A 14,496-nucleotide genomic window follows, 5' to 3' on the forward strand; every position below is an offset into this window, starting at 1 on the left:
CTCAAGGCTCTCTGATCTGTACGGTTGGTTTGAGGATTTGATCAGTGGAGTAGTGGGAGTTTGATAGCTCTTTTAGCAACAGATCCAATTGTTCGCAGTTTTGATATAAGCTCAATTTGAGGAGTCAAAAGGTGTCTGATTTGGCTAATTTTTTGTAAGTTTGTGGGGGACTTGTTGATCTACAGTTATGCTAGATCTGTGGTTTGCTCGATTTGAGCTAACTTCGAAGGGGACACAGTGCAATTTCCTTTTGTTCTGACTGAAAGTTCTACCTCTTGCTGTATCTCACTTTAGTATTGTTGCTATTGCTGTTGCATCAAGGTTATGGTTACCTTGTTGGTGTTGCCGATGCTCACTGTTGTGGTATACCTCTAGAGGTACAGAGAAGACTCCTTGTACCCAATATCATTTAATAGTGGAAGAGGTGGGGAGTGGACTGTTTCCTTTGTGGTTTTTACTCCTCTCATTAAGCGGAGGCTTTCCATGTAAATTATTGTGTCGATTGTGCATGTTGTGTAGGTTATTTCGATACAACTGTTGGTTGAAATTGTCCTTGAAGTTTTATCACAAGATGATCGATTAATTGTGCACGCTTGCTGCCCTTTATTCCCAACAAATGCTGAACATTGCTCGTACAAGACCCAGAGAGCTTACTTAACACAATATTTATTGTCAAGAAGCAAATAGGTAGCCATGTCATCTAATAGGACAAGGGTGGACAAGAGAACATTATTATTTTTTGCATTAAGAAGGACAATTCAGTTTAAAAAAAGGGCATGGGTGGGAAAGAGAACAACACATTTTTTGCATTAAGAAGGAAATTTTGATTTAAAGCATTGGATTTTACAAAACCATACACCGTTAGTCCAAGCTTTGAAACTCCGGATCTAATTTACACAAGTATAGGAAAACAAAAGAAAGGATGGACAGTATACAACCAGTTTTTTCATAACTTATTCGGAATATAGGAACTTTATAGGATATAAGTCAATTTTCAAAGGAACCTGTAATAATTTCACATTTCAAATGGGTCTTAGCAATAGTAGTATGGGTAGGATCATCTCCAATCATATTTTCTCGTTTCGTTTCTTTTTATTTTCTCTTATCTCTAACAGTTTCTCTTCAAGAGGAATCGCAAAGAGAAATAAGAGAGAATTTCGTCCTAAAAAAATAATTTTGAGAATCCCTTCGTAACGAGAATCGAAAAAAAAAAGGTTAAAAAATTAACAAAAATAGCCCTGCTGGCTGGCTAGTGGTGCACTTCTCCAGTCGACGACCTGCGGAAGTCACCTAAAAACGGGGACCCACCCACCAGTTTCAAAGGTTTGGCTGCGCCTTTACCGGACTCGGACGCGGACACGGGAAGAGCCAGTCCGTCCCCCTCCCCTTTCCACCCCTCTCGCCGCGCTCCCATTTCTCTCCGGACCACAGCGCTGCCGGCGTCGAGGCTCCCAGTAGCGACACCGCGCGCTCCCGGCCTCCTCCGGCCACACCTCCCCGCGAGATCGCGATCTGATCCCGCTGCAGCAGCCAGATCCGCCCACCCAACCACCGGTCCCGCCGCGGAGGGTGAAGATGTCGGCGACGGTCGAGGAGCAGATGGTGGTGAAGGCGATCCGGGAGGAGTGTCCCTGGGAGTCGCTCCCCAAGCGCCTCCAGTCCACACTCCAGACCAAGGAAGAGTGGCACCGCAGGTACTAGCCGCCCCCCCCCCCCCCCCCGCGCTCGTATCCTCTTGGATTTGCTGTGGTGCTGCAACTAGTGGCGGTTTGGAGACTTGAGTTTGCACAACTACCTTGCGCTTAAGTAGATCTCGTCTTCACTAGCTGCATTGACGCGGGAGGCGTCGGAGCCCATATGCTGGCCTCAATTTCGATCGGGACAGTTGCAGGGTTAATCTGGCACAGCTGCTACGTGAATCATTGACTTGTGTAGTTACATATCTTTACGTTGTGCCTTTTCTATTGAGTACACGTTGAGAGAAGTGAAATTGAACAGTTGCTCTTGATCAGTTGAACTGATTTCGAGTGAAATTGGAGAATTCTGATTCCTGAAACTGGCATGATATTCCGTTCTCGAAGAAGAACAGCACAATTTGGTTGGTTTTCAACCTTTGTTCTTACTGCTTGGTTACTTACAGTGTTTGCTGCCCTGATGGCTACTAGTAAATGTTTTTAGTTTTTTTATTGCTCGAAATATTGGCAGCACGACATTTCATAACAATGATCGGTCTGATGTCAGTTCTGTTTATATTAAAATTTTCCTAGAATTCAGGGGAGTTAGCACTAATTATATGTTCCCCTCATGATAACAAAGTAACCAAGTATAAATGCATGCATTTTTTTTTGGCGAGGAGCATGCATATGATTTTAGCATGAAGTCAAAGCTATTCATACCTGTGCCATACTTCAACGTGAAATGATTGCTGAAAGAAGCCAGGATTTGCTACTGGCACTGGAAATGCTTGTCTCTTTCCAGTTTACCTAAACCTTTTTCCTTGAACACCATACATTTTCTTATGGGCTTAATGCTTCAAATAAAAGCTATTAAGCTTTCCCCCTCTTAGGTTTGCGTTGTTCTGTGTTTGAATCAACAAGGTTCTGTCTTCTGTGTTCTCTCTTGCAGTGTCGACTGATATTTATGCTTCTTTCATAAAGAGAGCATCGATTGTGCTGTAAGAATATCCTTATTATCTAACATGGCTCATGTCATTTTCCCGAATAGTTCTAGTATTAAATGGTCTAGTTTGATGGTGACTGTGGACATAGAACTATAGGATTTGAATGCCCTACTCTCTCCCTTTAAAGTAGTATGTATGTTTGAACCTTATTTGGAATACTGATGACTGATAAATGTAATACTTATTAATTGCCTTAATTAGGGAGAACCTGGGAGATGTTGAAAGTGTCAGGACCTTGAGCATTCGATGAATAGAAAATCTGTTTGTTGCCTGAACCTATGGCAACTAGTGTAATCTACATCCCTTCAAAGCAGCCTTTCATGTAGTAGAAAAGGATTCACGATCCTGTCTCATTTATGCATGGACCAGTTGAGCGGCAGTAAAGCCCAACGAAACAAACATCTACACATATTTGTATTTGCTGTCTAATCATAGAGAAAACTTGAAAGGGAAATGCTGATAGTAGAAAAAAATGTACATATTGAAGTGATTAAGGCTCTAAAGGTTTCCGATTAAATGTGCTGGTAGGAAATGTCCCAGATGGAAATTGTTTTAACTTCATTTAATCTATCCGCTTGAACTCACTATAAGTTTATTGAAAGTGTTACTTTTGGTGTGCCTGCAAAAGCCCTTTCAAGTTAATGTAGTCATGTGTACATTGTGGTTCCTTTGCTTGTCTTTCTATTATAAATCACTTCTCATATCTTTATCCTAGAAATATGCATATCCATCTGTAAACCTCCCCCATAGTTAGTGCCCCTTTTTTCGTTTGCCAAAAGTTAGTTAATGCCACACCGGAGAGCCAGGTTAGTCAAGCTACTTTGTGAAAGGCCTTCATGAGTAACCTTTCTCAAGTATTTAAAGTGCCTGAATTGTGCGCCCTAGTTCCCATCGTTGATATAGTGTGAAAATTATCAGGCATAATCTCTAGTTTCTACAAATTTTGATGGCAGGATTGTGGATTATTGTTTCCGAAAACGGTTGCAATGGAATACCTGCTTTGCCCGTAGAGTAATCAGAGAAGGGGAATACTATGAAGAAATGATGCGCTATCTCCGGAGGAATCTTGCAGTATGTTCCTCAATTTCCCCTTTACAGATAATCGTTTAGGCTAACAATTATGCAATAGCTTGGTTGTACCTTGTTGGGGGTCATTTCCGCTTGTCAGTTGATAAACATCTCATGGCATTGATAAACCCATTCTTGTGATTTTTGAGATACTTTGTTTTGCATACTGTATCTGCCCAGTTACCGTTTCTATAAACTTTTTTTTTCATTGAGGTTTAAGATATTACTTCTACAATTTTGTATGGGTCTTTTATTGGTTGGTTAAATAACACTTTTCTCATCTGTTTGAATTGTTTACCTGAAAGCTTCGAAGATTTTAACACCATACACATTGGTTTGCAGTTATACCCATACCACCTTGCAGACTATATATGCCGAGTATTGAGGATCTCGCCATTCAGATATTACTGCGACATCCTTTTTGAAACTATGAAGAACGGTAATCCCTTTTGCGAGTTTGTGTTTCTTAAGCATCCTATAATCTTAGAGGTCACTCTTAATATCTTAGTTATTTGTCATCTGGCATAATGTCACATTTAAAAATAGAATAGGACTAATCCATGGTGGTATCTTGCTGTTTAAATTTATTCTGGTTGCATTTTTTGGGCAATGTCTAGCCTAAAGGACTAGCCCAAATTGGTCAAAATGTTCGTCATTGTTTCTGTTTTTATTAGTTGTAGAACAAGGGAACCTACTGATAGGCAACTGCAAGCCTGAAGCATCATTCCACTATTTTTTATCTTTCCACCTATTGCTTTATTATTATGGGTTCACGTGCGCTTGGGCGGCTTGGCGTTAAATATGGCCAAGTATCAGTCTTTGAGTTGTCAGGTTCGCTAATTTAGTAATGGTTAAAAAAACAAAAGTATTGCCCTATCTGTCTCCTGCTAAATTTTACGCAGGTCCTGGTGTAGAACATGAAGGTTTCATAAAAAAAAAACTCGACCACGGGGAGAAGATGTCCCCTGGTTTTGTCTTAAGAGGGGAGTACCAAACCCTTTAGGGAGGTATTCACACGACTTGCGAGCACCTGTGTTCGAGCCCAGGTGGGCGGCCTCTCAACTGTTGGCTCTACCAACCTAGCTACTGCTCGGTTCGCGCAACATGCAGGTTTCATGAAAATGGCTGTTTGAGTGTTTGTACTCTGACATATCATGCAAGCTGCATGTCTCCTTTTTTGTTGTATCCTGTTCCTTGAAAGTTCTGTTTCGAATAATTGTGTAACCTACACTTTTTCTAATGGAATGCTGTTGGTAGCATCCTGGAAAAGAATCTGAGAAGTACTTCCTTTTTTTATTTGCCAAATATACAATAAAAGATCTTACTGCTGGACATTCTTAATATCTCGAGGAATGATTTTTATAATCTTCCTGGCGATTACAACTTACATGCTTATCCACTTAAGCTCTGAAAATTAATTTATCCTACTAGGTCGTAAAATACCCCAATGTTTAACTATTACCATAGTTTGATTGCTTTTGCTGTACATTCTTGGATTGATTTATGTGATCTCGATGTAGTCTTCATGTTTGTACGGTAAACTTCTGAATACTTGTTTTCGCTGATCATTTATGGTAATAGTAAGTAGTAACCGCCCTGAAACAGTGGTGGATATCATAACTGAGGGAAACTTTCAGTTACTTTCATTGATGGCGTCCTTGTTTATATTTCTAACATGTTTCATTATGTTGCAGAACAACCATATGATAGTATTCCAAACTTCACTGCTGCTGATGCATTAAGGCTTACTGGTGTTGGGAGAAATGAGTTTATTGATATTATGAACAAATGCAGATCAAAGGTAGTACCGCGTATGATCTCATGGTTTTGACACTTTGTCATATGTTCATGCAATCTTGTGAAACATACATTTATTTCATACTAAAAAGTAAAAACCGATGCAGCATGGTTTACAGATATCAGAAAATAAGAAAAAACAGCTGAAATTTTCACAAACAAGAAAAGCATCTAGCCTTCAATCTAATGGATCCTAATAAAGGTAAGACAGAACCCTAAACCATATAAACAACTCATTCAGGTATGCTCTTAATGCACAATTGTGTTGTAATAGATTAGGTCTATGTAGAACACTAGACCATGCTGTGCACTTGCTTGGGCCAAGTCTAATTCATGTGAAAAGTGATGAATAATGAATGCACTAGCATGTTATATTTGTTCTTACTTCTTAGTAAACCTCTTCTTTCTTGTGATTTTTCATGTTCTATTCGATATTATCTTTCAGCAGTATTGATCATGCTAGCAGATAATATTTCTCTGTTGATTTTTTTCAGAAATTAATGTGGAAGCTGAACAAATCGATCGCAAAAGAAATGCTGCCTACACAACCTGTTGACTTCTCAGTTGAGCCTTGGTGGGGGGTTTGTCTTGTTAACTTTACATTGGAAGAGTTTAAGGTCAGTTACATTAATGTACTTTTGATAAATAGTACCATACTACCTACTCTTAATGTGAAAGATACAATGCCTGACCTTATATTTTCCCTCCTATATAAAGCTATTATTTCTTTATGAAGTATTTTTGATAAGATGTTATTGTTTTATTGTAGAAACTTTCAGAAGAAGAGACAACAACAATAGACAAAATATGCAAAGAGGAAGCCAATTCATATGTTCTTTTTGATCCAAAGGTTATAGATGGCCTTTATAAAAGAGGGCTTGTGTACTTCGATGTGCCTGTTTACCCAGACGACCGTTTTAAAGGTATTCATGAGATATTGTTGTGATTGTGATCGCAACACAGTGAGTAGTGTCGTAACTGTCGGTGTAATAACTGTTCCCTTCTTATTACCTTAGGTGAATGGGGGTATTTATAGGCACACCTCAACCACTCCCGTCGTCATTACATTTCTACCCTTTATCCACAGAAATATTCCTTCTAACACTAGGGAATATCCTAGAATATCCCAGTGGTATTACGATCATTGTCTACCTAGATTACCCGAAGCAACCAAATCCCGACATGTGTCCTGGTGGACCCTCACTGGACCCTCCGTTGGGGCTACTGGTGATCTCCCTTGAGCCATTTCCTCATCGGGTTTCAGCTAACTTGCGGGTTCCTTTTCAGGTGAGCCTTCGCTCTGTCACTGAAGGTCCTCGCGCCGCCTTCCTTCAGTCTCAGGGCTTCGCTACACTCTTCGTTCTTCGGGCTTCGTTGCCCCCCTTCGGCCTTCGGGCTTCGCCTCCGGGCTTCGTTGCGTCCCTTCGGCCTTTGGGTTTTGTCTCCGAGCTTCGTTCCTTGGGTTTCACTACGTCTTCTCGAGTCTAGCTCCTGCAGAGCATAGAGAGAATTATCCCTACCTTGACGTTAGCTTTGTTGTTTCGGTTTTTGGGATTTGACCATTGTGCCGAATTCAACGAACGGGGGTCCTCGCGGTACCATTCCCCCAACAGATATCTTGGAGGATACGATCAGAATTAAGCTAATTGATTAGCATTGTTGCTCATGTTGTTTTACATCTATATTCTGTGTTCATGCTTCCTCCTTATTTCATGCTGACATTGTTGTTGTGAATGTAACATTATGTTTTGTGAGCGCCAAGGAATGTTAGACAGCCATTCCTTAATTCATGACATTATAGTCTAAATTAAATCTTTTAATTTTTTTTTGATGGCAGAATAAAAATGTGTGGGTTGCATAAAGACCCTACTGTGTAGTCTTACCATTCTGGCATGTCTTCAGCATTCATCACGGTTACAACACATCACCAGTAGATAAACATTCTTCAGATTGTGTGTCTACTATATAACCTAGGTTTATACAAAAAGACAACACAAAAGATGTATAAAAATTTATAACATATGAACCTTCTATATGTGATTGCAAAATCATGTTTGATAGATCAATATCACATCTAATGGTGGCAAGTAAATTTTTTGCTGAAAAAATAACATGATCTTTTATTTTCCATCGCAAGATTCAAATTGCGCATCTGGGTTTGTTATTTTAGACTGCTATGTGGTATGCACATTTCAGCTAACGAAACATATATTAAGTTTACTAATATAGACTTTGAAAGAGTTTACATCGTTACTATTTGTTCAGTTTCCAGGCTTGAAAATTTTGTTTCTAACAAGGATCAATCGTATGAAGACCCAATTGAAGAGTAAGTGCTTGCAGCTCTTCTGTGCAATGACCTTCTATTTGATATTTATTTCACCTGTAAATTTCCATAGCCATGAAAGCAATGACTCGATTTTCTTGATTGCAGGCTACTGTATGCTGTATTTGTTGTATCAAGTGCTAATGCTACTGTCGCTGAATTGGCTGCAACTCTACAGGCTGACCTTTATCAGCTGCAGGCAGCTGCATCATTTGCTTGTCGATTGGGCTGGGCTGTAAAACTATTGGATGCAGACTCTGTTCTTAATGATGAAGGTGCACATGCGTTTCCCGGTAATATTCTTAGTGATGATGAAGAAGGTTCAAATACAAGTATCAACTCAGAAAAGTCTGGTCAACAATTGGTTAGCATGGATTCTGATGGACCCAGGAAAATATCTGGAGCTGCTCATGTGGGCTTTGTTGTTGATGCCAATGTTACTTCATACTTGATGATGGGTTCATTGTCCCCAGGTTAAATATTTTTAACTCTTTATTCTAATGCATAGTATTAGCCTATTAGGATTATTAGCTGAAATTTCTTTAAGATCATTCTGTTGGTAATTGTATTCTATTGTACGGCTGAAGATACTTATTTTTTTTATATTATGCTACCCCCATTTTCAAATAACTGTTACTGTTGATCTTACAATTCAAACTTTGACTACCAATTGTTAAGAAATATGTAAATTATTATAAATGTACAGTACTTTAAGTACTTTTGATGACAGATCTAACAACACCATTTTCATTATATGTAATTTAATATGTTGCAAGTTATTGTTACTCAAAGTTTGTATAGTGAAGTCAACAGTGACATTATTTAAAAACTGACAGAGTAAATTTGTGTAACATAGAAATCTAGCAATCTCTTCTCTTGCATAGCAGTGGTACAAATGGCAGTTTCGAAGTACCGGTTAATAGTTACTACATAGTCAAATACTTTTATGTATATTGTAGTTACTTCACGAGCCTTTTGCAGGTTTAAAATCTCATGCTGTCACACTTTATGAGGCTGGAAAGCTGGGTGATTCTTGCATTGCAGAACTATGTAGTGATCTGGCTAGTTTAGAGGGAAAGAAATTTGAGGGTGTTCTAGAGGAGTTTGCAAATCATGCATTCAGTCTGCGATGCTTCTTGGAGTGTTTACAATCTGGTGGAGTTTCTATGAACGAAGTGACTGATTATGCTGGTGAAGCTTTGCATGACATTGACAGTGCTACTGGCCATTTGGCCAAAGTAAATATCGAGGTTGTTCATGATGATAACCGTGATGAATTACCCCATCATAACCAGTGTACAGGTGATTTAGATAATAGTGATGGGAATATATTGTCACCAGCAATGGCTTTATCTGAAAGTGGGGAAAACATGGTGAAAAACGACTCAGAGAATGGTTCAATCACGCAACTAGATGTTTCAACTGACACTCGAGTGTCAAAGAACAAAAGGAAGTACAAAGTTGATATTCTTCGATGTGAGAGCTTAGCCTCACTTGCCCTGGCAACACTGGAACGTCTGTTACTCCGGGACTATGACATTATTGTTTCAATGGTTCCTCTTCCTTCTTCGTCAGTTCTTCCAGGCCCTTCAGGCCCAATTCATTTTGGCCCACCTTCTTATTCCTCCATGACACCTTGGATGAAGCTACTATTGTATACAGCAGGGCATTGTGGACCGGTATCTGCTATTTTCATGAAAGGACTGCGTTTTAGACTGCTGCCTGAACCATTAGCTGGTTGTGAAAAAGCACTGATATGGTCTTGGGATTGCTCTGTGGTGGGTGGACTAGGAGGGAAGTTTGAAGGGAGCTTAGTCAAGGGCAACCTACTGTTACACTGCTTGAACTCGATGCTTAAACAATCTGCTGTGCTGGTGCAACCACTTAGTATAAATGATTTAAACGCATCTGGAAACCTTGTCACTGTCGATATTCCTTTACCCCTAAAGAATGATGATCAGTCAATTGCATCTGCGGTAGCTCACACTAATCTGCCAAAGGAACAGGTCTTAAATTTGACCTCTGTATTGAAAAATCTATCCAGTAAATTTGAGCTGACAACACTTGGTTACCTTCGTTTACTAAGACTTCAAAGGATTGATGAACCGGAAAAATTTGACCCAGAAAATTTAAATTATCAGTGGGTGCCTTTGAGCTTGGAGTTTGGGATTCCGTTATTCAATCCGAAGTTGTGTGAGAGGATTTGTGAAAGGGTGGTTGCATCCCATATGCTTCAGAAAGATGATCTAACTGAACATTGTGATGTGATGCAAAATATAAGAAGGCAACTGAGAGAACTTTGTAGTGAATATCAAGCAACAGGTCCAATAGCAAAGTTGTTTAATAAGCGTGGAAGCTCAAGGGACACACCGCGCAGCTTAATCAACAGTATTAGTAGCAGATGGAATCTCAGTAATGACCCTTCAACTCCAACCAGCGGAGGAGCCCCAAGTGAACATGAGAGGCTGAAATTTGCTGGACGGCAGAGATGCCACACAGAAGTTGTGAGCTTTGATGGGAGCATTGTCAGGTATTTCTGAATATATTACATTCTTTGGAGTAGCTTTCATGCAATAAGTTTGATTTGATTACTACTCATTGGTGACTTATGCTTATGTTCTGAATTTCTAAAGGTCATATGCACTTGCTCCTGAGCACAATGAGGCCGCCACCAAACCTATCTCCGAGGAAAACTCATCCGTACATGATGTAAAACCAGATCCAGAAGAGACAGACAGCAAGGACGTAGTCTTGCCAGGAGTTAATCTTATATTTGATGGAGCCGAATTACATCCCTTTGATATTGCTGCTTGCCTTCAAGCACGCCAACCTCTTTGGCTTATAGCTGAGGCATCAGCAGCTTCATCGGCATTTGTATGATGTGTCCATAACTCCATTATAGCCATTATGATTCCAATATCTTCAAGTTGGTGGATGAAAATTCATTCGTTGCAAGGCGGCTCCTCAAAGGCACATATTATCAGTCTGATTCTTAGGAAAACCAAAGTAGCAGGCTGCTGCTTTTTGCGCTATCACCAAGTGCTTTCATACGAATTGACTGGATGGAGCTCATCAACTGGGGAGATGCATTTTTTGAAGCCACCTACTCCATCATATGTAAGTACACGTCTTCAAGCTGGCGCTTTATTTGTTTCTCAAGTTGTGCCAAGGTTTGGACAGCAACTTGCTGAGAATACTGAATACCTGAATGTTGATTTTGGAGGTTGCCCATTGTGGATCAGCTCAAGTTACCATGCTCAAATAGACGCCTGAGATTGTTTCATGTGAGTGCCAGTAGTGACAGTGTTTTCTCCGTAAAACAGTGTTCTTTTTGTGTGATTTAGATTCCTTTATTTCAGTACCTAATGGAGAAGGCTTCCAATTATGAAAAGAGAATCAAACTGAAAATTCACGTACTAGATTGAACTGGTTTGAGACAAATCAGGATTGTTATACTTTTTTTCTTTTCATGCCCCTTTAGAACTGTTCTTTCTATATCATTATACTTTTTTTCTTTTCGTGCCCTTTTAGAACTGTTCTTTGATCGATCATGTGATTTAGCCTTGGCCTTTTGGGTGTAACGTAATGCTCTCATTATTTGCAGGATTCTTGGCCAATATATTACTGTACGTTTCAATTTTGTTTGAAATTTCGTAGTGAGTACTCCTACTTTAAGATTATCTGCAAGGATTTGAAGCTCGTCTAGAGGATAGGAAACAGCTGTAGATTTTTTGTTGTGTGAAAAACAGATTGTCATATAGTATAGCTGTTTGGTGTATAATAGCACAGCTTTGCTTTGTAATACGTGTGGGTCCCGGGTTTTATTGGGACCAGCTTGTCAATTTTTTTACATTTACATGAAGAACTGTTAGCTCGGCTTCCTTCTAATTTCACCAAAACGATAACCAAGTCGGGTACATTTTCGCAGCAAAGAAGCATGCATATACACTTCCGCACATATGTTAGAGGCATTACAAAAGCATATATCCAACCAAGTTCCAAAAGAAGAACCACAAAGAATGGCAGCAGCTGGAGTGAGAGCGGTTCGCCAACTCCACCTCGCTCCTATTCTTTGGACGCTCTTGTGCTACTCTTTGAAAATTGGTGAAAAATGTCTTTTTTCTTTTTGAGAAAATCAAGTTAGCCAGTGGATGACATTATTAAGTACCATCCAAAATCTCAACTTCAAATTCAATGTATTTTAGGTGGAAAAAGGACAAGTGTTACTAGGCCTTTAGTCATCGGCTCAATTGGATTTTTGATCTGTGGGGGCTTGTTTACAAGGACATGCCGAAGCTGTCCTTGTCCTCCATGGGTCAAGCCGAAGGTGGACGCTCCCAAAATGCCAAGACCGGCAAGGTCTCTACTACTCAACACTAGAAAAAGAGGAAAAACGAAGACCCTCCATCGCAGGGAGCCTGAAAGAAGAAAGCTCCATCTCTAAAGAAAAGGTCTTGCCCACTGGCCTTCGATGACTTAGTGGATGTGGAAGGTCTCGAAGGCTCTGAAGCCATTCATGCAGTGCCTCTTTGACAGGCACCCCCAAAGGACACGTAAGAAACGTCTACCGCTTCGTCGAAGCTTGTTGCTACTGCCCCAGTGGACCTCGCCACCCTCATATTCAGTGACGACGAAGATGACGAACTGCTAGATTCGCATGTTGCTGCAGACACAACGGAGGGAGGTGGCGAGGAGTCCGAAGGAGCGAAAGATGCTGAAGGAACAGGAGTCATATCCAACTCCAGGTCGTCATCCTCTAGTTCTTCTGCTAAGTCTAGCTCCTCTGAGGGCCACGGGCCACTGCTACCGAAGGGGAGCGGAGCGGTTCGCCAACTCCACCTCGCCATGTCGGCAAAAGTCCTATTTCTTTTAGTGAGGTGTGCGATGCTAAGGTAATCAACATCGAAGCATTGAAACTTGCTTCGTTTGCGCCAAGCTCTGGGAAGGTGAAAGATGTGAAAAAAATGTTCAGCAGCTTCACCCTTCCCGAGCTCGAGCTTCAACTCGAGCGGAAGCCTTCCACTGAACTTTTGGACGCTTCGGATGTTGCTATTAGAAAGGTATTTTGTATTGTTATTTTGCTCTCATTTGCATACCCATGCTCATACTACTGTAGTACCACATGTCATGCTTCTCTCATGCGCTCAACAAGGACATTTGCAGCACCTAAAGGCTCGCACGAAAAATGCCAAAGCTCTAAGGGCCATGTACCAGGCACGGACAGAGAAAGCCGAAGTCTAGAAGAGGAATTACATGCGGCAAACGAAGGAGGCCGTTCTGTGGTTGCAAGAGCTCGAACGAGAAGTGGGCACCCTTTGCTCGAATAAATTAGGCCTAGAGGAAGAGGTAGTTGTTCTTTGCAAAAACTTAATGGCATCCAAAGCTAACGTGTCGGAGCTTCAAGCCCTCTATAATGCTGAAAAAGCTGAAGCCCAACGGCTGAACGAAGAATTAGAGCAGGCGAAGCAGCTGTCTAACAAAGTTGCTAAAGAGCGGTTAGAGATCCTGGAGCCGAAGGCTATTGCGGCTAGCGAAGCTATCAGTAAGACCTTTGAAAAAAATCAGTGCTTCGGCCGTGCCTCCAATGCTTAAGGATGTTGGGCTTGGCAGCCTCCTCGAATGGATCAATGATACTAGCAACAGTCTTCTGCCTACAACTCAACTATATGGTGACTTTTGTGCCATGGTCTCAGCTAGAAGCGTAGTCCAATCAATTGAAATGAATGGTTGTGACCATCACACGGAGCTTTAGAAATCATCATTTTGCTATCCTTCGGATATGTCCACTACGGCTGTGATGAAGGCGTCAAAGGCTACTGCACGATCATTCACCACCAATTACTGGTGTAAACATGGTCGTGAACTAGCCCTTGGAGAGACAGAGAACAACCATCAATGAGTAATCTCCTTAGTTACACCTTCAAAATTTTTTACTATCTGCCCACATATTTCTGATCTTTTCATCATGCAGGCGAAAACAAAGGGTGGTGCCTCTTCTGCAAGACCTTCTGCCCCTCCAGCCTCACAAGCTACCGCTTCGCAAAATGTTGGGGACACCACGAAGGTGGTCGAAGATAGAGGGCATGTGTGAGGAATGAGCGATGTCCTGTTTTAGACTTGGAACGCCATGTTGCTTATTGTAAGATATACACTTATTTCTTGTTAAATGTTTTAACTGCCTTTGCTCCCTACGTAGGTCCTCTCTTCGGACACTATGCATGTAGCCGAAGATGCCGTTTCCATCACTATGATGCGGGATAATTTTTTATGTCATGGTCTTGTTGGGATTCCTTCCACCATAGTCACCCAGCCATCGTATTTGACAGGTACTAGAGAGCAAAGTCTAGGGCCTATGATAAGATGAATGTGAACTGTAAAGAATTTTGGGAGTCATTTTGTCCTTCGATTTTAGATATTCAAAGGGCTGAGCGGGAAACCTGTAGGATTGCGCATGGAGACTTTGCGCCTCCGCATATGTTCGTCGAATCGAAACCCGAGTCGGAAGATGAAAATTATGGACTCATGCCTGGTCATTTTCAACTTTGCTACCACCGGGGGCCTAAATCTTCGCAAATAATGTGATATATTGAAGACAGAAGTGCTTCACCTACGTCCTCATCTAGCACCT

At 40.9% G+C, this 14,496-nt stretch overlaps 1 protein-coding gene across 10 annotated transcripts; it reads left to right on the plus strand.

The window, feature by feature from the left end:
* Positions 1–1,337: 1,337 nt before the first annotated feature.
* LOC133900276 (uncharacterized) lies at positions 1,338–11,749 on the plus strand. 10 transcript variants are annotated; one of them, XR_009906519.1, is made up of 12 exons: positions 1,338–1,694; positions 3,634–3,751; positions 4,091–4,187; positions 5,443–5,549; positions 6,040–6,162; positions 6,315–6,468; positions 7,811–7,871; positions 7,977–8,341; positions 8,850–10,398; positions 10,502–10,985; positions 11,092–11,152; positions 11,473–11,749. XR_009906519.1 is itself a non-coding variant. In XM_062341383.1 (10 exons), the coding sequence occupies exons 1-10, from the start codon at positions 1,576–1,578 to the stop codon at positions 10,746–10,748; spliced, it is 2,940 nt and encodes a 979-aa protein (XP_062197367.1). In that variant the 5' UTR covers positions 1,338–1,575; the 3' UTR covers positions 10,749–11,392. The 10 variants fall into 10 exon arrangements, 4 of the variants coding, with proteins under 4 accessions (XP_062197367.1, XP_062197380.1, XP_062197378.1 ...); XR_009906520.1 differs by lacking the exon at positions 11,473–11,749 and adding an exon at positions 11,228–11,392; XR_009906516.1 differs by having other exon boundaries at positions 10,502–11,152.
* Positions 11,750–14,496: the final 2,747 nt, after the last annotated feature.

Source organism: Phragmites australis, chromosome 2, assembly GCF_958298935.1.
Source record: "Phragmites australis chromosome 2, lpPhrAust1.1, whole genome shotgun sequence".
Lineage (NCBI taxonomy): Eukaryota > Viridiplantae > Streptophyta > Magnoliopsida > Poales > Poaceae > Phragmites > Phragmites australis.